A 22,440-nucleotide genomic window follows, 5' to 3' on the forward strand; every position below is an offset into this window, starting at 1 on the left:
TTTTGCAATATTCAAATTCGATCTCTACAGTCTCTCGTATTAATGAATGTGTCGGCAGAGGAGAGAGGAATGCAGCTTTTCTCAGCCGGTCCAAATCACCAATCAGCATCAAAACTGGTAAAACAACATGAAACGCACCTAGTTTGCTGTGTAGTTGGCCAGCAACCTGCAAAGTTCCCAGAACGATCAACCAGCGCTTGTTTAGTTTTGCTTTACATGGCAGTCAATAGACATAGAACTAAAGACCAGAGAACAACTAAAATTGCACTTGACAACCAGTGTTAGTGAATGTAGCATCAGGTAAAAAATTAAAATAATAATCTTGCTATTTAATGCTGGTAACTTGTCGGCTTTGCCACGTGGCTATGACTACGTCACAGCCATGATAAAAATGTCATAACATATGGACTTGAGTGTATTATTGCTTAATTACAATCTCCATGCGCGTACACACCAAACACACACACACACACAACACCACAGCATCACATGATCACAGGATTAAGGAGAGAAACAATGGGTATTTAATCCTGATTTTAAAAGCACTGCTGCATATGGAAAAGGGATTACATCTCTCCCCATCTCACCCGTCTTCTCTTCACCTAACCTCTTCACTCCTCACCACGTCCAAAAAGGTCAAAGGTAACAGGAAACATACTTTTCATTCATGTAAAATGCGTCTGTTCTCTTCTATTCTTCGCATAAAATAACATGCTCTCACAATTCTTTGGCATGCACTCATTTACGATGCTTTAAAGAAGTTACGTGACGGTTAGGGTCATTGGTTTGGGTCATGTGACGTAAACATCACAGATGTTGACGAATTGCACCATAAGAGCAGAGTTAACCTTGTAGATCATGTCACGACCCTCTAATATAATGGAGCTGTCGAGGAGAACCAGTTTCAGAGTGTTGCTGCGGTTTAGCTGCCCCAAAAGGGAAGTTCAAATTTGCAAGTCTGCTTCAATGATATCGACACACAGACACATATAGACACAGCAGACTTTCGTGACATAACATACGCCATTGAACCGTTCGTCATGAATGCGTAAGCAATAACACGCTAGTCTGACAGCGGTGTATAGCAGAGGAACCCAGTCTCATTAGCATGCTTTTGAGATGAGAAAACGCAATAATGAATGTATTCACTTCTATTGCGTTTAATTAACGAGAGCCTTAATGAGTCAGTTCAATACATCCCATGTATCTCATCAAAAGACCATTTGAGTGTGGAGGGTTCTATAGGCACATACAATGGAAGGATCAACAGCATGTGACAGATTATGCATTCTTTTTCTGCATTCCATTTCATTCATTTCCCCTCTGAACGATCCTTTCGTATCTCAGTCTGTCTGATATTCAGCCGCCAAGGGCTGGGGGATGAAAAGGACGTTGAACACGTCTCTGATTGCTGTTTGTTATTTACTCAGCACATAGCAGGATTAGACTTCAATGTGGTTGATTCCATTGATAAATTGCCGTGAAGGAATCCTTGAATGAATCCTTATTAGTAACGTGCTTCGTAAACACTATGTGCTGAATGTAATAGCATGGGGGTGTGAAAGGCTATATGTTACTGTATTACGCAAAAACAATTCAAACATGACACGTATAGCTAATCTCAGGAAAAGGTACATTCACACTGAGCATTGTACTATGGTACAAATACTATAGTAATTACTGTAGTGTTTTTGCGGACTGTAGTGTACTGTAGTAATTACTGTAGTGTTTTTGTGGACTAAAGGAGTATTTACAGTTTACTATAGTATAAATATTGAAGTGTATACTATAGTAACTACTGTAGTGTTTTTGCAGACTGTAGTATACTGAACTATTTACTATAAGAGTTCTTTGCGGTGTCACACCCTGACCATAGAGAGCTGTTTATTCTCTATGTTGGTTGGGTGCGTGACAGTGACTAGGGTGGGTTATCTAGGTGATTAATGATTTATGTTGGTCTGATATGGTTCCCAATCAGAGGCAGCTGTTTATCGTTGTCTCTGATTGGGGATCATATTTAGGCAGCCATTTCCCCATTGTGCTTTGTGGGATCTTGACTATGAGCATTATTGTAGCTTCACGTTTCGTTTTGTTCGTTTATTGTTTTGTTTTGAAGTTCACATAGCAATAAAGATGTGGAACCCAGATCACGCTGCGCTTTGGTCCAGTTATTATGACGACCGTGACATGCGGACATTACTGTAGTATTCACTGAAGTGTTTTTGCGGCCTGTAGTATACTGTAGTATTTACTATAGTATTCTACAACATTCTATAGTAAGTACTACACATGATCGAGGGATATTAGTGTGTAGTATAGTATTCTACAGTACACTATGTAGTAAACTGTAGTATTTTTTCATGTGAGCACTGACAATTCTACAGTGACAAGTACACACATCTCATGCCATAACCTTGTGTAGACGTGAATCAGCATCAGACAGACTTTAATCACCATTAGATCAGTTACTACATGACCATCTCCCTCGTTAGGGAAGGACAGGGAAAAGTCACTGTTTTCATTGGATCGATCAGACCAAGGACATCCAACTCAAGGAGCCAGACGGGACATGCACACGCTGCACAGTAGAGACCAGAACAATAACACTAACATTACTGCACACGTCTTCATATCACTAGCAATCAACTATAGTGCACACATAGCCCAGATATACTGTAACATAGTTACACCGCAGGACATTGAGTAGCACTGCCTATTACAATCATATATATTAGGGGTGTGTTGACAAATTGCCATTCTTATTTGGTGGGGCTGTTCGTCTCCCATGCTATCTGCAATAATAAATGGAGGTGTTTGTACACGTCTGTCCAGATCTCATATAAAACTCAAATGACTTCAGACAGGCAGCCATCCACAGGAGATACTTGGAAGTGTTATCTGCCATCTGTGTGTCTCAACTGCATAGACCTCTGTGTGTGTGTGTGTGTGTGTGTGTGTGTGTGTGTGTGTGTGTGTGTGTGTGTGTCTAGCCTTGGCAAAGCATACTCTCAAATAAATTGTAGTCATTTAGCAGACTCTCTTATCCAGAGTGACTTACAGGAGCAATTAGGGTTAAGTGCTTCGCTGAAGGGCACATCGACAGATTTTTCACCTCCAACTTGCGGTGGTTCGCCCAGCGCTCTTAACCGCAAGGCTACCTGCCGCTGTGACTATGACAGCAATGTGAATGGACACATTCCGTTTAAAAATAGAGAGAGATAATCCCTCTCTCTCTCTCTTCAAATCAAATCACACTTTATTTGTCACATGCGCCGAATACAAGAGGTGTAGACCTTACAGTGAAATGCTTACTTACAAGCCCTTAATTAACCGACTATGCAGTTTTAAGAAAATAGATTTGAGACCCCCCCTTCCTTCTCTGTACTGAGTATTGTGTGTCTGTGTATTTATACTGGGAACATATGGAGATGAGGCTCACCTTGGCATCACACTGATGCTCAGCGTGATAGGCATGCAGAGATAGAGAGGGACATATCCCCACACCAACTCCTCAGGCCCCTGGGGCTGTCTCCCTGTATGCCTGATCCTAATGATCTGGGTGCAGGGAAGGCACATCCAAAATAATGTGCTTGGATAACTTCTACTCTGTTTCAGAGAGGCATTAGCCATACTATACCCTCAGCTGCTGAAGAGAGCAAGAACATAGAACCCTGGCTGGACCTCCAAAGAGAATGTTCTCTTCTTCTCTCTTTCATTAGGTTTAATCTCTCTCTCTGAGCTGCCCCATCTCATTACCATGCGTGCGTGGAGGTGCAGAATGAGGTGTTGAGTAAGTGGAGAAGACAGCAAGGTGACTCACGTCCCCTGGTTGCAGCAACCTGTCACTACCTCCGTTGTTTGTCTGATCTCTGTGTGTCGCCAGAATGCTTTGTCCCCTTTCACATGTCTAGGACACATGTCTAGGGCTTCTCTCTCTCTCTCTCTCTCTGTGTGTGTGTGTGTGTGTGATTTAAACTCTGTGCCCCCGCTCTCTGTGCCTTCTTTCAGGGGTATCACCTGTCCCATTGTGTGTTAACGCGCTTCTTTCTTTGGGGTGTGTTTTGTCAGTTTCTGGATTATGTTTGTGTTGTTTGATGTTCCCTGTTTTGTGTTGTGTGTGTACATGCGCTCTCTGGCACACACACACTAGCTGATATGCGTGCTGATTGCAGTGGAACGTGGGCAGAAGCTTTCTGACACAATGAAGCAGAGGTCTGAATAATTCAATGAGCCAGGGATGGCAGCGACACACAGCCCCAACAGCCCTGCCCATGCAGCCCTATCTCCCCTGCCCCACAACACAGACACATACACACATACACAGACACACACGTCTCCTGGCCGACCAGCACAGATAACACACTGACACGAAACGAGAAATTGATGACGCTACTAAACTCTGAAAAGGTAGATCATTCATCCTACTGAGTGGAGCAGGAAGGAGAGATAGGGAGACGGGGGTAATCAGTAAATCCTCTCTCAGGCTCGGCCTGTCACCGCGCTGAATGAGTGTGTAAACCTGAGGACTGCGTTCCCAGGCGCGTCTACGTTAGCGCTTGGGGTGTCTCGTGGTTGTCTGCGGGATAAGTGGTCGTTGATAGGGGTCTGAATAGAACTGTCAGGTGCCTTAATGGGTTTCCACTGCTGGGTTCCACTGCTGGGGATGGACCCCTGACAGAAGGGGAAGGGAGGGTGGGCCCCATAGGACCCGCAGTGTGTGTTTTCTTTTCTGATACTGTGCTACCTGTGCTAGTGACATTGTGGATGTGTTTTCATTTCTGATACTGTGCTAATGACATTATGGATGTGTTTTCATTCTGCTACTGTGCTACCTGTGCTAGTGACATTGTGGATGTGTTTTTGTGTGTCTGATCATATCTGATAATGGTTCATTCACACAGGTAAGATTCTACACCCAGTCGCTCCAACTACAACTTCAACCCCAGTCCCAGTCCCACCTAATCACTGGATCCATCCCCCAGCCCTAATCCTAGCTTCATGTCCACATCCCGGTTCAACCCTAACCCTAATCCTAGCTTCATGTCCTCATCCCGGTTCAACCCTAACCCTAATCCTAGCTTCATGTCCACATCCCGGTTCAACCCTAACCCCTAACCTAAAACCTAATCCTAGCTTCATGTCCACATCCCGGTTCAACAATAACCCCATGCTTCATTTCCACATCCCGGTTCAATCCTAACCCCTAGCCTCAACCCTAACCCTAGCTTCATGTCCACATCCCGATTCAACCCTAACCCTAGCTTCATGTCCACATCCCGGTTCAACCCTAATCCTAGCTTCATGTCCACATCCTGGTTCAACCCGAGCCTTAACCCTAACCCTAGATTCATGTCCACATCCTGGTTCAACCCTAACCCTACATTCATGTCCACATCCCGGTTCAACCCGAGCCTCAACCCTAACCCTACATTCATGTCCACATCCCGGTTCAACCCGAGCCTCAACCCTAACCCTAGCTTCATGTCCACATCCTGAGCCTCAACCCTAACTTCATGTCCACATCCTGAGCCTCAACCCTAACCCTAGTTTCATGTCCACGTCCCGGCTCAACCCTAACCCTAGTTTCATGTCCACATCCTGAGCCTCAACCCTAACCCTAGCTTCATGTCCACATCCTGAGCCTCAACCCTAACCCTAGTTTCATGTCCACATCCCGGCTCAACCCTAACCCTTGCTTCATGTCCACATGCCGGTTCCATCCTAACCTTAGCCTCAACCCATGTCCACATCCTGGTTCAACCCTAACCCTAGCCTCAACCCTAACCCTAGCTTCATGTCCACATCCCGGTTTAACCCTAACCCCTAGCCTCAACCCTAACCCTAGATTCATGTCCACATCCTGAGCCTCAACCCTAACCCTAGTTTCATGTCCACATCCCGGCTCAACCCTAACCCTTGCTTCATGTCCACATGCCGGTTCCATCCTAACCTTAGCCTCAACCCATGTCCACATCCTGGTTCAACCCTAACCCTAGCCTCAACCCTAACCCTAGCTTCATGTTCACATCCCGGTTTAACCCTAACCCCTAGCCTCAACCCTAACCCTAGATTCATGTCCACATCCTGGTTCAACCCTAACCCTACATTCATGTCCACATCCCGGTTCAACCCGAGCCTCAACCCTAACCCTAGCTTCATGTCCACATCCCGGTTTAACCCTAACCCCTAGCCTCAATCCTAACCCTACGTTCATGTCCACATCCTGGTTCAACCCTAACCCTACATTCATGTCCACATCCCGGTTCAACCCGAGCCTCAACCCTAACCCTAGATTCATGTCCACATCCTGGTTCAACTCTAACCCTAGAGCAAGTTTGCGCTGTTCTGTGAAGGGAGTAGTACACAGCGTTGTACGAGATCTTCAGTTTCTTGGCAATTTCTCGAATGGAATAGCCTTCATTTCTCAGAACAAGAATAGACTGACAAGTTTTAGAAGAAAGTTCTTTGTTTCTGGCCATTTTGAGCCTGTAATCGAACGCACAAATGCTGATGCTCCAGATACTCAACTAATCTAAAGAAGGCCTCTTTTATTGCCTCTTTAATCAGCACAACAGTTTTCAGCTGTGCTAACATAATTGCAAAAGGGTTTTCTAATGATCAGTTAGCCTTTTAAAATGATAAACTTGGATTAGCTAACACAACGTGCCATTGGAACACAGAAGTGATGGTTGCTGATAATGGGCTTCTGTACGCTAATGTAGATATTCCATGAAATATCAGCCTTTTCCAGCAACAAAAATAATTTACAACATTAACAATGTCTACACTGTATTTCTGATCAATTTGATGTTATTTTAACGGACAAAAAATGTGCTTTCTTTCAAAAACAAGGACATTTCTAAGTGACCCCAAACGTTTGAAAGGTAGTGTATATAATTGAGTTAATAAAGCCGCATACAAACATGGTCTCTTTTTTTTTTTTTTTTTTGACTAAGGCAGCTCCAAAACGCTGGCGTTTCAGCCTAGCTCAGTGCTGGTGGTGGTGGGGCAAGCCAGCAGGAAATACGGAGCGTTGCGCCGTGATTGGCTCAGTGTTCCGTCACTCATGGGGACGCTAGAAAATTCAAGCCCCTTGGATGCTGCCATAGAGTTACATTAGAAGTGCCCATCCAAGAAGGCTCAAGGTCTCCCGAGCTTTCAAGCGCCTCCAGCACACAAGTGACTCTGAACTTACAATGGCTAGCCCCAAGTCGCTATTTTTTTTCATGTACACAGAGTTCATCTCAGCCTATGCTTCCCTCCAGTCCCTCGACTTCTTGGCACTGACGGAAACATGGATTACCACTGATAACACTGCTACTCCTACTGCTCTCTCCTCGTCTGCCCACGTGTTCTCGCACACCCCGAGAGCTTCTGGTCAGCGGGGTGGTGGCACTGGGATCCTCATCTCTCCCAAGTGGACATTCTCTCTTTCTCCCCTGACCCATCTGTCTATCGCCTCCTTTGAATTCCATGCTGTCACAGTTACCAGCCCTTTCAAGCTTAACATCCTTATCATTTATCGCCCTCCAGGTTCCCTTGGAGAGTTCATCAATGAGCTTGACGCCCTGATAAGTTCCTTTCCTGAGGATGGCTCACCTCTCACAGTTCTGGGTGACTTTAACCTCCCCACGTCTACCTTTGACTCATTCCTCTCTGCCTCCTTCTTTCCACTCCTCTCCTCTTTTGACCTCACCCTCTCACCTTCCCCCCCTACTCACAAGGCAGGCAATACGCTTGACCTCATCTTTACTAGATGCTGTTCTTCCACTAATCTCATTGCAACTCCCCTCCAAGTCTCCGACAACTACCTTGTATCCTTTTCCCTCTCGCTCTCATCCAACACTTCCCACACTGCCCCTACTCGGATGGTATCGCGCCGTCCCAACCTTCGCTCTCTCTCCCCCGCTACTCTCTCCTCTTCCATCCTATCATCTCTTCCCTCTGCTCAAACCTTCTCCAACCTATCTCCTGATTCTGCCTCCTCAACCCTCCTCTCCTCCCTTTCTGCATCCTTTGACTCTCTATGTCCCCTATCCTCCAGGCCGGCTCGGTCCTCCCCTCCTGCTCCGTGGCTCGACGACTCATTGCGAGCTCACAGAACAGGGCTCCGGGCAGCCGAGCGGAAATGGAGGAAAACTCGCCTCCCTGCGGACCTGGCATCCTTTCACTCCCTCCTCTCTACATTCTCCTCTTCTGTCTCTGCTGCTAAAGCCAATTTCTACCACTCTAAATTCCAAGCATTTGCCTCTAACCCTAGGAAGCTCTTTGCCACCTTCTCCTCCCTCCTGAATCCTCCTCCCCCCTCCTCCCTCTCTGCTGATGACTTCGTCAACCATTTTGAAAAGAAGGTCGACGACATCCGATCCTCGTTTGCTAAGTCAAACGACACCGCTGGTTCTGCTCACACTGCCCTACCCTGTGCTTTGACCTCTTTCTCCCCTCTCTCTCCAGATGAAATCTCGCGTCTTGTGACGGCCGGCCGCCCAACAACCTGCCCGCTTGACCCTATCCCCTCCTCTCTTCTCCAGACCATTTCCGGAGACCTTCTCCCTTACCTCACCTCGCTCATCAACTCATCCTTGACCGCTGGCTACGTCCCTTCCGTCTTCAAGAGAGCGAGAGTTGCACCCCTTCTGAAAAAACCTACACTCGATCCCTCCGATGTCAACAACTACAGACCAGTATCCCTTCTTTCTTTTCTCTCCAAAACTCTTGAACGTGCCGTCCTTGGCCAGCTCTCCTGCTATCTCTCTCAGAATGACCTTCTTGATCCAAATCAGTCAGGTTTCAAGACTAGTCATTCAACTGAGACTGCTCTTCTCTGTGTCACGGAGGCGCTCCGCACTGCTAAAGCTAACTCTCTCTCCTCTGCTCTCATCCTTCTAGACCTATCGGCTGCCTTTGATACTGTGAACCATCAGATCCTCCTCTCCACCCTCTCCGAGCTGGGCATCTCCGGCGCGGCCCACGCTTGGATTGCGTCCTACCTGACAGGTCGCTCCTACCAGGTGGCGTGGCGAGAATCTGTCTCCGCACCACGTGCTCTCACCACTGGTGTCCCCCAGGGCTCTGTTCTAGGCCCTCTCCTATTCTCGCTATACACCAAGTCACTTGGCTCTGTCATATCCTCACATGGTCTCTCCTATCATTGCTATGCAGACGACACACAATTAATCTTCTCCTTTCCCCCCTCTGATAACCAGGTGGTGAATCGCATCTCTGCATGTCTGGCAGACATATCAGTGTGGATGACGGATCACCACCTCAAGCTGAACCTCGGCAAGACGGAGCTGCTCTTCCTCCCGGGGAAGGACTGCCCGTTCCATGATCTCGCCATCACGGTTGACAACTCCATTGTGTCCTCCTCCCAGAGTGCTAAGAACCTTGGCGTGATCCTGGACAACACCCTGTCGTTCTCAACTAACATCAAGGCGGTGACCCGTTCCTGTAGGTTCATGCTCTACAACATTCGCAGAGTACGACCCTGCCTCACGCAGGAAGCGGCGCAGGTCCTAATCCAGGCACTTGTCATCTCCCGTCTGGATTACTGCAACTCGCTGTTGGCTGGGCTCCCTGCCTGTGCCATTAAACCCCTACAACTCATCCAGAACGCCGCAGCCCGTCTGGTGTTCAACTTTCCCAAGTTCTCTCACGTCACCCCGCTCCTCCGCTCTCTCCACTGGCTTCCAGTTGAAGCTCGCATCCGCTACAAGACCATGGTGCTTGCCTACGGAGCTGTGAGGGGAACGGCACCTCCGTACCTTCAGGCTCTGATCAGGCCCTACACCCAAACAAGGGCACTGCGTTCATCTACCTCTGGCCTGCTCGCCTCCCTACCTCTGAGGAAGTACAGTTCCCGCTCAGCCCAGTCAAAACTGTTCGCTGCTCTGGCACCCCAATGGTGGAACAAACTCCCTCACGACGCCAGGTCAGCGGAGTCAATCACCACCTTCCGGAGACACCTGAAACCCCACCTCTTTAAGGAATACCTAGGATAGGATAAAGTAATCCTTCTACCCCCCCCCCCCTTAAAAGAGTTAGATGCACTATTGTAAAGTGGTTGTTCCACTGGATATCATAAGGTGAATGCACCAATTTGTAAGTCGCTCTGGATAAGAGCGTCTGCTAAATGACTTAAATGTAAATGTAATGTACATTTTGCTATTTGCCTCATGACCCCTGCATGCTTTGTTGACTATGAACTTTCTTTTTTTAGCCAACCGTGGGACAGACTATGTTTGTTCCCACACTCGGGACTCTGACTCTATTGGTTACACAGACTTTTGGCCTCCCATTCTATTCCAACCACCTCTTGACGGTTTTGTATTCATGTTACCTTATAAAATTGTTGTACAATATGATCTTGTTGCAATCTAATGCACATTCAAATGTCATAAATCAACACCGCAGAGCTCTCCCTGTCCTCTGCCGTGCCTTGATTGTATTACTGCTGATGATATCTGGAAATGTGCATGTGCACCCATCTACTGTCGCTAGCCTCAATTCTGACTTCTGACTGTGCTATGATATCTGCTTCACTGATTTCTGCTCTCGTAAAAGCCTGGGTTTTCTGCACGTTAACACTAGAAGCTTATTAGCTAAAATGGATCAATTGAAAGTGTGGGTTCACAACTCCTATCCAGATGTGTTGGTCATTACTGAGACGTGGTTAAGGAAGAGTGTTTTGAATACTGATTCTAACCTTCCTGGTTATAACCTTTTTTGGCAAGACAGATCTTCCAAAGGTGGGGGAGTGGCAATCTTTACCAAATAGCTCGTTGTTGACTGTTGCTGGGTGTTCTCGTCCTCCATCAGCACCGGCCTGTACCCTACCTGCCCTAAGATCTCTCCTGGCCCCTTACACCAAGTCTGAATTTGTCCTGCTAGGTGACCAAAACTGGGATATGCTTAAACCCCCTGACCAAGTCCTAAAGCAATGGGACTCCCTAAATCTTTCTCAGATTATTACCAATCCCACAAGGACTCCTAACACCCAGAAAAGGCTTCTCTCCTTGATGTTATCCTCACAAATAATCCCGATAGGTACAGTTGAAGTCGGAAGTTTACATAGCCAAATACATTTAAACTCAGTTTTTCACAATTCCTGACATTTAATCATAGTAAAAATTCCCTGTTTTAGGTCAGTTAGGATCACCACTTTATTTTAAGAATGTGAAATGTCAGAATAATAGTTGAGAAAATTATTTATTTCAGCTTTTATTTCTTTCATCACATTCCCAGTGGGTCAGAAGTTTACATACACTCAATTCGTATTTGGTAGCATTGCTTTTAAATTTTTTAACTTGGGTCAAACTTTTTGGGTAGCCTTCCACAAGCTTCCCACAATAAGTTGGGTGAATTTTGGCCCATTCCTCCTGACAGAGCTGATGTAACTGAGTCAGGTTTGTAGGCCTCCTTGCTTGCACATGCTTTATCAGTTCTGCCCACAAATGTTCTATAGGATTGAGGTCAGGGCTTTGTGATGGCCACTCCAATACCTTGACTTTGTGTTAGGAATTTTATGAATAATGACTAAAACAATGTCTACATTTAGATAAAACTATAACTAATTGAACTCTTCACTGTCTTATTATATCTGATTAATAATGTTAATTCATAAGGAAGGGATTATGTAGTATGAACAAGGAGGAGTTTGAAGGTAGGCCTTGAAATACATCCACAGGTACACCTCCAATTGACTCGTATTATGTCAATTAGCCTACCAGATGCTTCTAAAGCCATAACATAATTTTATGGACTTTACCACGCTGTTTAAAGGCACAGTCAACTTAGTGTATGTACATTTCTGACCCACTGGAATTGTGATACAGTGAATTATAAGCGAAATAATCTGTGTGTAAACAATTGTTGGAAAAATTACTTGTGTCATGCATAAAGTATATGTCCTAATTGACTTGCCAAAACTATGGTTTGTTAACAAGAATTTTGTGGAGTGGTTGAAAAACAAGTTTTAAATACTCCAACCTAAGTGTATGTAAACTTCAACTGTATCAGTCTGGTGTTTTCTGTAATGACCTTAGTGATCACTGTTTTACAGCCTGTGTTCATAATGGCTGCTCAGTGAAACGACCTGTCCTGATTTGTCATAGACGCTTGCTAAGAAACTTGAATGCGCAAGCCTTCCTTCATGACCTGGCCTCTGTAAATTGGTATAGCATCAGCTTGATCCCCTCTGTTGAAGATGCTTGAACCTTCTTTTTGATATTTTCAGTGGTGTTGTTAACAAACACGCCCCCCATAAAGAAAATTTGAATTAAAAATAGGTTCAGCCCCTGGTTCGACCGTGATCTTGCAGTGTTACTCCAACTTAAGAATTGCATTTGGTGAAAGGCTTGACACACGCATACTCAGGCTGACTGGCTCTCGTTCAGGCAAATGAGAAATAAGTGCACTCAGGCTATCCGGAAGGTCAAAGTTAGTTACTTTAAGGAGCAGTTCTCTCTCTGTGGGTCTAACCCCAAGAAGTTCTGGAAAACGGTTAAAGACCTGAAGAATAAATCCTCCTCACAGCTGCCCATGTCCCTTAATGTTGATGATGTGGTTGTTATTGACAAGGAGCGTATGGCCGGGTTCTTTAATTACCACTTCATTAAGTCAGGATTTCTATTTGGCTCAGCCATGCCTCCTTGCCCGTCCAACATTTCCTCATCTCCCACCCCTTCTAATGCGACTAGCCCTGATGCTCCTCCCTCTTTTCCCCCTGCCTTCTACAAAGTTTCTCCCTGCAGGCTGTCACTGAGTCTGAGGTGCTAAAGGAGCTCCTTAAACTTGACCCCAAAAAAACATCTGGGTAAAAGACCCTATCTTCTTGAAGGTTGCTGCCCCTATCATCACCAAGCCTATCTCTGACCTTTTTAACCTGTCTCTCCTCTCTGGGGAGGTTCCGATTGCTTAGAAGGCAGCCACGGTGCATCCTTTATTTAAAGGGTGAGATCAAGCTGATCCTAACTGTTATAGGCCTATTTCCTGTTTATCAAAAGTGTTGAAAAAACTTGTCAATAATCAACTGACTGGCTTTCTTCATGTCTATAGTATTCTCTCTGGCATGGATTCTGGTTTCCGCTCAGGTTATGGATGTGTCACTGCAACCTTAAAGGTCCTCAATGATGTCACCATTGCCCTTGATTCTAAGCAATGTTGTGCTGCATTTATATTGACTTGGCCAAAGCTTTCGATATAGTGGACAATTCCATTCTTGTGGGCCGGCTAAGGAGTATTGGTGTATCTGACGGGCTTTGGCCTGGTTTGCTAACTACCTCTCTCAAAGAGTGCAGTGTATAAAGTCAGAACATCTGCTGTCTCAACCACTGTCTGTCACCAACGGAGTACCCCAAGGCTCGATCCTAGGCCACACGCTCTTCTCAATTTACATCAACAACGTAGCTCAGGCAATAGGAAGCTCTCTCATCTATTTATATGCAGATGATACAGTCATACTCATCTGGCCCCTCCCTGGATTTTATGTTAAACGCTCTACAACAAAGCTTTCTTAGTGTCCAACAAGATTTCTCTGCCCTTAACCTTATTCTGAACACCTCCAAAACAAAGGTCATGTGGTTTGGTAAGAAGAATGCCCCTCTCCCCATAGGTGTGATTACTATCTCTGTGGGTTTAGAGCTTGAGGTAGTCACCTCATACAAGTACAAGGGAGTATTGCCCAATGGTACACTGTCCTTCTTTCAGCACATATCAAAGCTGCAGGCTAAAGTTAAATCTAAACTTGGTTTCCTCTATAGTAATCGCTCCTCTTTCACCCCAGTTGCCAAACTAACCCTGATTCAGATGACCAGCCTACCCATGCTAGATTACGGAGACGTAATTTATAGATTGTCAGGTAAGGGTGCGCTCGAGTGGCTAGATGGTCTTTACCATTTGGCCATCAGATTTGCCACCAAGACGGGTCTCCCGAATGGCGTAGTGGTCTAAGGCACTACATCGCAGTTCTAGCTGTGCCACTAGAGATCCTGGTTGAAGTCCAGGCTCTGTTGCAGATGACCGCGACCGGGAGACCCATGGGGCAGCGCACCAGTTGGCCCAGCGTCTTCTGGGTTAGTGGAGGGTTTGGCCGGCAGGGATGTTCTTGTCCCATCGCGCACTAGCGACTCCTGTGGCGGGCCGGGCGCAATGCACGCTGACACAGTCGCCAGGTGTACGGTGTTTCCTCCGACACATTTGTGCGGCTGGCTTCCGGTTTAAGTAGACATTGTGTCAAGAAGCAGTCCGGCTTGGCTGGGTTGTGTTTCGGAGGACGCACGGCTCTCAACCTTCGTCTCCCAAGTCCGTATGGGAGTTGCAGGGATGGGACAAGATTGTAACTACCAATTGGATACCACGAAATTGGGGAGAAAAAGGGGTAAAAAAAAATACACCAAAAATAAAATAGATTTGCCACCAATGCTCCTTATAGGACACATCACTGCACTCTATACTCCTCTGTAAACTGGTCATATCTGTATACCCGTTGCAAGACCCACTGGTTGATGCTTATTTATAAAACCCTCATAGGCCTCACTCTCCTCTATCTGAGATATCTACTGTAGCCCTCATCCTCCACATACAACACCCGTTCTGCCAGTCACATTCTGTTAAAGGTCCCCAAAGCACACACATCCCTGGGTCGCTCCTCTTTTCAGTTCGCTGCAGCTAGCGACTGGAACGAGCTGCAACAAACACTCAAACTGGACAGTTTTATCTCAATCTCTTCATTCAAAGACTCAACCATGGACACTCTTACTGACAGTTGTGGCTGCTTTGCGTGATGTATTGTTGTCTCTACCTTCTTGCCCTTTATGCTGTTGTCTGTGCCCAATAATGTTTGTACCATGTTTTGTACTGCGACCATGTTGTGCTGCTGCCGTGTTGTGTTGCTACCATGCTGTGTTGTCATGTGTTGCTGCCATGCTATGTTGTCTTAGGTCGCTCTTTATGTAGTGTTGTGTTGTCTCTCTTGTCGTGATGTGTGTTTTGTCCTATATTTTTCTTAATTTAAATTTTTATCCCAGCCCCCGTCCCCGCAGGAGGCCTTTTGCCTTTTGGTAGGCTGTCATTGTAAATAATAATTTGTTCTTAACTAACTTGCCAATTTAAATAAAGTTTGGCCACATATAAAATTACGCCAAATCACATATCTACAGTAGCTTTGATTGAACTGGTCATGTCAACATCATAGTTTCAAAATCTTAGCTAGCAGTCATCATCATGAATCAAGTCGACAATCTCCTGGCAAATCCTTTTTAATCCCTGTCAGAGAAATAATGATAGATTAAACATATTGGTGCTCATCGGCCATTGGACATTAACATTACACAACAAGTTGGAAATCGCAAATGTTTTGGAAGGAATCAGTGGCTAACTGCAAGCATTGCAAAGCAAGCCTTACCCTGCTATTCAGTGGAGTTGCTGTGTGGTCGCGCCACCTTCCTGTTCAAGTGAGCACAGCAAAACAAGGGGAGTCCAAAAATGTCTTGTATGCTGCTGCATAAATTCTGTAATATGCCAGGAAGATATGTATACTGTAGCTAAGAAAGTAATACTAAGTGTATGTTGTGTAGTAAGCTGTTAGTAGCCCATGTGCCTCACCCTAATAATTTGGTTTATTTTCACCTCTTAATTTTGCCTACTGTTCTGACTTGGTGCACATGTAGCCTATAACCTGTTTTTGAGAAATGTAATCATCAAATATTGTAAGAGCTTTCATTGTTTATATGCCCCCTTTATTTATCCTACGGTTCTGACTTTGTATGCAGGGAGAACACTGTAAGAACGGCCCATGTTCTGAATTCTTTTGCTGTACATTTCAAAAGTGCTGACCAAATAGTTATACTGACTATGTCCGTCCTAGCTCGCTCATTAATGTCTTAATCAAAATCACGGATTGCCTCTTATCCGCTTGTCGTCCCCTCATGCCCTAGTTTGTACATCTCAATTGTCAGAAAAAAACACATTTGTTAAAGCAAGTCAGCCATATCAGCTTTGTTTTTTTAAAAGGCAGTAAATTAGGCTGAATGAACTGTTTCGCTGCCAAACAAGGCTCCGCTGCCAGTTGTAGCAGAGGTAAGGTGTTGGGACTGTTGTTGGGACTCTGCTGTTGGGACAGCTTTATATAGGCTCTAACAGTATGTGGGCACCGTTTGTCACTGTTATAGTGCAATTAGTGTATGTGTGTGTCACTGTAGATCTGTGTACGTTACTCACAGGGTGTGTGTGTGTTGACACAGGACAGGTTGTCTGAGTGTTTTAACTTCTCGAACTCGGGCTACCTCTAAACACATATGTAATATGTTCTACCATAGAAATGTGTGTTTACAACAACCCAGTAGTCAGTAGCAGTGTAACAGACATAAACAGGCACAGCTGGCGAGCAGATTACTTATGAAGGACGACAGTGGTTTGTTTATTCCCTGACTGTCGCTGCATGTTTAACATCTTATGACATCATCAGCTCACCTGGGCATCACCTCTGGTCCTGTGTTGGCTGGTCCACAGCTAGCCATGCATAACACTTCACTGAACATTACTGTGACAGGTTGGGCTGAGGCAGCAAAGACTCACACACACCCAGGCACGCACGCACGCACACACACACACACACGCAGGCACACACCACCCCTTTCCCTCTAGACCTGCTTGTCTTTTATCATGCTATACTTAACAGGTAGAATTACTTATTTTCTCTCTCTCTCTAATACACACATACACTCTGTCTCCTTGTATTCTGTCTTACATCACAAATATATAAGTAATACTTTTTGACATGGATCTATTGAGATGTCACAGGTTAAAGGTATGCATCGCTCTCTCTCCTTCTCCCTACAGTGCTGATGAGAGATTTGATGCCACCTTCCACACCAACGTGCTGGTGAATGCGTCGGGTTACTGCCAGTACATCCCCCCGGGCATCCTGAAGAGTACCTGCTATATTGACGTACGCTGGTTCCCCTTCGACGTCCAGAAGTGTGACCTGAAGTTTGGCTCGTGGACCCACAACGGCTGGCTGCTGGACCTGCAGATGCTGGACGTGGACACGTCTACCTACATACCCAATGGAGAGTGGGACCTCGTGGGTACGATGTGGTTAATCTCTCTCTCAGCATGTATGTCCATGCCTCTGTCGTTATCTCTATAGAGGTGGGTGGGAATGGGGTTGTGGGAGAGGGGGTGGGGCTGTCACACCAGCCAGTTACGACCCATCTGGGCCAGTGGAGGGTCCCTGAGGGGGGTGTCTGCGTATGGGGGGGGTTGTCAGACTGATCCCGATGGCACATTTCATGTTTACTCCACACTGCCAGAGAGGGCATGTTACTGGGATTAACTCTGCTTAGCAAAAGGAACACGTGTTTGAGAGTGCATGGAGATCCCCAGCCTGTGTTATTTGTTGCCTATATGTCCTTTGAAATGTGTGGTTTGTACTTGTGTGTGTCAAAGAAAATGTGAACAGTCCATCTTTGAATCAATGTAAATGCAGTGATGTTGAATCCCCCCTCTGTGTTTCTTAATGTGTGTGTGTGTCTCCTAGGAGTCCCTGCCAAGCGTAATGAGCTGTACTATGACTGCTGTAAGGAGCCCTACCCTGACGTCACCTTCACCGTCACCATGCGAAGACGAACCCTCTACTACGGTCTCAACCTGCTCATCCCCTGTGTCCTCATCTCTGGCCTGGCCCTACTGGTCTTTCTGCTGCCCGCCGACTCCGGAGAGAAGATCTCCCTGGGTAAGGAAGGAATGCCGGGAAGCCATCTTGGATTTTTGTCTGTTACGGAGTACTATCTATACTGGACTTCTGTCAGGTTTATTAATAGATATCGCAGGGTCAGCAGTTACCTGTAATCTCTTCCAATTGGTAACTTGCCTTGAACATATCAGAGAAACTGTCAGTCTAACAAGTCAGTTTAGCCAAGAGGTTATAAGTCTGACAATCTTATCTCGCGCGCTCTACCAGAATTTTGCCAGAGGTACAGCTGACTAGCGCTGTCTAACGCTACTGTACCTCGCAAAAAAAAATGTATTATCATTTTTTTTACAAATTGTTATTTGGAGTCAAAGTATCGATATAATATTGTCCAAAATATTATTGCGACATGTAACTGTATACATATTTCAAATCAAAGTGTATTTGTCACGTGCGCCGAATACAACAGGTGTATTCATCTTACAGTGAAATGCTTACTTACAGGCTCTAACCAACAGTGCAAAAAAGGTATTAGGTGAACAATAGGTAAGTAAAGAAATAAAAATAACAGTAAAAAGACAGTGAAAAATAACAGTAGCAAGGCTATATACAGTACCGAGGCTATATACAGACACCGGTTAGTCAGGCTAATTGAGGTAGTATGTACATGTAGATATGGTTAAAGTGACTATGCATATATGATGAACAGAGTAGCGTAAAAGAGGGGTTGGCGGGTGGTGGGACACAATGCAGATAGCCCGGTTAGCCAATGTGCGGTTGCACTGGTTGGTCAGCCCAATTGAGGTAGTATGTACATGAATGTATAGTTAAAGTGACTATGCATATATGATAAACAGAGAGTAGCAGCAGCGTAAAAGAGGGGTTGGGGCGGGGGCACACAATGCAAATAGTCCGGGTAGCCATTTGATTACCTGTTCAGGAGTCTTATGGCTTGGGGGTAAAAACTGTTGAGAAGCCTTTTTGTCCTAGACTTGGCACTCCGGCACCGCTTGCCATGCGGTAGTAGAGAGAACAGTCTATGACTGGGGTGGCTGGGGTTTTTGACAATTTTTAGGGCCTTCCTCTGACACAGCCTGGTGTAGAGGTCATGAATTGCAGGCAGCTTAGCCCCAGTGATGTACTGGGCCGTATGCACTACCCTCTGTAGTGCCTTGCGGTCAGAGGCCGAGCAATTGCTGTACCAGGCAGTGATGCAACCAGTCAGGATGCTCTCGATGTTGCAGCTGTAGAACCTTTTGAGGATCTCAGGACCCATGCCAAATATTTTTAGTTTCCTGAGGGTGAATAGGCTTTGTCGTGCCCTCTTCACGACTGTCTTGATGTGTTTGGACCATTCTAGTTTGTTGTTGATGTGGACACCAAGGAAATTGAAGCTCTCAACCTGCTCCACTACAGCCCCGTTGATGAGAATGGGGGCGTGCTCGGTCCTCCTTTTCCTGTAGTACACAATCATCTGCTTAGACTTGGTTACGTTGAGGAATAGGTTGTTATTCTGGCACCACCCGGCCAGGTCTCGGACCTCCTCCCTATAGGCTGTCTTGTCGGTGATCAGGCCTACCACTGTTGTGTCGTCTGCAAACTTAATGATGGTGTTGGAGTCGTGCCTGACCATGCAGTCGTGGGTGAACAGGGAGTACAGGAGGAGACTGAGCACGCACCCCTGGGGAGCTCCAGTGTTGAGGATCAGCGTGGCAGATGTGTTGCTACCTACCCTCACCGCCTGGGGGCGGCCCGTCAGGAAGTCCAGGGTCCAGTTGCAGAGGGAGGTGTTTAGTCCCAGGATCCTTAGCTTAGTGATGAGCTTTGTGGGTACTATGGTGTTGAACGCTGAGCTGTAGTCAAGGAATAGCATTCTCACATAGGTGTTCCTTTTATCCAGGTGGGAAAGGGCAGTGTGGAGTGCAATAGAGATTGCATCATCTGTGGATCTGTTTGGGCAGTATGCAAATTGGAGTGGGTCTAGCATTTCTGGGATAATGGTGTTGATGTGAGCCATTACCAACCTTTCAAAGCACTTCATGGCTACGGACGTGCTACGGGTCTGTAGTCATTTAGGCAGGTTGCCTTTGTATTCTTGGGAACAAGGACTATGGTGGTCTACTTGAAACATATTGGTTTTACAGAATCAATCAGGGACATGTTGAAAATGTCAGTGAAGACACCTGCTAGTTGGTCAGCACATGCCCGGAGCACATGTGCTGGTAATCCGTCTGGCCCCGCAGCCTTGTGTATGTTGACCTGTTTAAAGTTCTTACGTCGGCTACGGAGAGCGTGATCACACAGTCGTCCGGAACAGCTGATGCTCTCATGCATGCCTCAGTGTTGCTTTCCTCGAAGCGAGCATAGAAGTGATTTAGCTCGTCTGGTAGGCTCGTGTCACTGGGCAGCTCACGGCTGTGCTTCCCTTTGTAGTCTGCAATAGTTTGCAAGCCCTGCCACATAAGACGAGCGTCGGAGCCGGTGTAGTATGATTCAATCTTAGCTCTGTATTGACGCTTTCCCTGTTTGATGGTTCGTCGCAGTGCATAGCAGGATTTCTTGTAAGCTTCCGGGTTAGAGTCCCGCACGTTGAAAGCGGCAGCTCTACCCTTTAGCTCAGTGCGAATGTTGCCTGTAATCCATGGCTTCTGGTTGGGGTACGTACTTACAGTCACTGTGGGGACAACGTCCTCGATGCACTTATTGATAAAGCCAGTGACGGATGTGGTGTACTCCTCAATGCCATCAGAAGAATCCCAGAACATGTTCCAGTCTTTGCTAGCAAAACAGTCCTGTAGTTTAGCATCTGCTTCATCTGACCACTTTTTTATAGACCGAGTCACTGGTGCTTCCTGCTTTAATTTTTGCTTGTAAGGAATCAGGAGGATAGAGTTGTGGTCGGATTTACCAAATAGAGGGCGAGGGAGAGCTTTGTATGCATCTCTGTGTGTGGAGTACAGGTGATCTAGAATTGTTTTCCCTCTGGTTGCACATTTAACATGTTGATAGAAATTTGGTAGAACCGATTTAAGTTATTTTCCCCTATCGCTAATAGAAATGTGTGTTTACAACAACCCAGTAGTCAGTAGCAGTGTAACAGACATAAACAGGCACAGCTGGCGAGCAGATTACTTATGAAGGACGACAGTGGTTTGTTTATTCCCTGACTGTCGCTGCATGTTTAACATCTTATGACATCATCAGCTCACCTGGGCATCACCTCTGGTCCTGTGTTGGCTGGTCCACAGCTAGCCATGCATAACACTTCACTGAACATTACTGTGACAGGTTGGGCTGAGGCAGCAAAGACTCGCTCGTGCGCACACACACACACACACACACACACACACACACACACACACACACACACACACACACACACCACCCCTTTCCCTCTAGACCTGCTTGTCTTTTATCATGCTATACTTAACAGGTAGAAGGACTTATTCTTGCTCTCTCTCTCACTTTCTCTCTGTCTGTCTCTGTCTTTGTCTCGCTCTCTCTCTGCCTCTGTCTCTCTGTCTCTCTCCAGGTATCACGGTCTTGCTCTCTCTAACAGTCTTCATGCTACTGGTTGCTGAGATCATGCCCGCCACCTCAGACTCTGTGCCTCTCATCGGTGGGTTCTTTGTGTGTGTTATATACGTTATCCTCTGTCCTCTTATGGTTTGGTTTGATTGGCTGTGCATTAGTGAGTGTAAAGCCAGAGAGTGTGTGTTTGTATTAATGTGTGTGTGCAAATCGTGTGTTAATGTGTATGTTAATACAGTCTGTGATCCTCGGATGGCCTCGCTAGGTTCGACTAGCGGTACATTAATAAGTTATTAATGTCAGTGAGGGCTGAGAGCCTATGTACTAGGGTGTCCAATCAAAATCATACAGTACCAGTCAAAAGTTTGGACACACCTACTCATTCAAGGGTTTTTCATTATTTTTTGTGAAGTGAAGACATCAAAACTATGAAATAACACATGAAATAACACATATGTAATCATGTAGTAACCAAACAAGTAGCCACCCTTTGCCTTGATGACAGTTTTTCACACTCTTTGCATTCTCTCAACCAGCTTCACCTGGAATGCTTTCCCAACAGTCTTGAAAGAGTTCCCACATATGCTGAGCACTTATTGGCTGCTTTTCCTTCACTCTGCAGTCCAACTCATCCCAAACCATCTCAATTGGGTTGAGGTCAGGTGACTGTGGAGGCCAGGTCATCTGATGGAGCACTATATCACTCCTTCTTGGTCAAATAGTCATTACACAGCCTGGAGGTGTGTTTTGGGTCATTGTCCAGTTGAAAATCAAATGATAGTCCCATTAAGCTCAAACCAGATTGGATGGCGTATCGCTGCAGAATACTGTGGTAGCCATGCTGGTTAAGTGTGCCTTGAATTCTAAATAAATCACAGACAGTGCCACCAGCCTCCTGTGATATATGTCCAGTATGTCAGTGTCAATCCCTTAATGTTATGATGAATGTTATATTAGTAGGCTGTGACAAGCCAGGCTCCCCGTGAGGAGAGGAAGAAGAGCAGGATGCAAGGCTGGATGGAGGGAGGGATATGAGTAACCGTTAGGGGGTAAAGTTCTGAGAGAGAACTTCAAAGGCTTCAGCTGCTGCGATGAGACACTCGTGATATGAGGGTAAAACGCTCACTAATTCAGCCATCCCCTCTCTGGTGTGGAGACCTAGGAGGTGTGTGTGTGTGTGTGTGTGTGTAGACCTATGCAGTTTCTATAAATCTTCC

General features: G+C 45.9%; 1 protein-coding gene across 1 annotated transcript in view; it reads left to right on the forward strand.

Moving 5' to 3' along the window:
* The window catches only part of LOC139581224 (neuronal acetylcholine receptor subunit alpha-7-like), a 70,298-nt gene that overhangs the window by 44,123 nt on the left and 3,735 nt on the right, over positions 1-22,440 (forward strand). Inside the window, exons 5-7 of the mRNA XM_071410750.1 lie at positions 16,840-17,087; positions 17,540-17,734; positions 21,225-21,311. Of these exons, the coding sequence (XP_071266851.1) occupies positions 16,840-17,087; positions 17,540-17,734; positions 21,225-21,311 (530 nt within the window). The remainder of the gene's footprint in view (positions 1-16,839; positions 17,088-17,539; positions 17,735-21,224; positions 21,312-22,440) is intronic.

This window comes from Salvelinus alpinus, chromosome 7 (genome assembly GCF_045679555.1).
Source record: "Salvelinus alpinus chromosome 7, SLU_Salpinus.1, whole genome shotgun sequence".
NCBI lineage: Eukaryota > Metazoa > Chordata > Actinopteri > Salmoniformes > Salmonidae > Salvelinus > Salvelinus alpinus.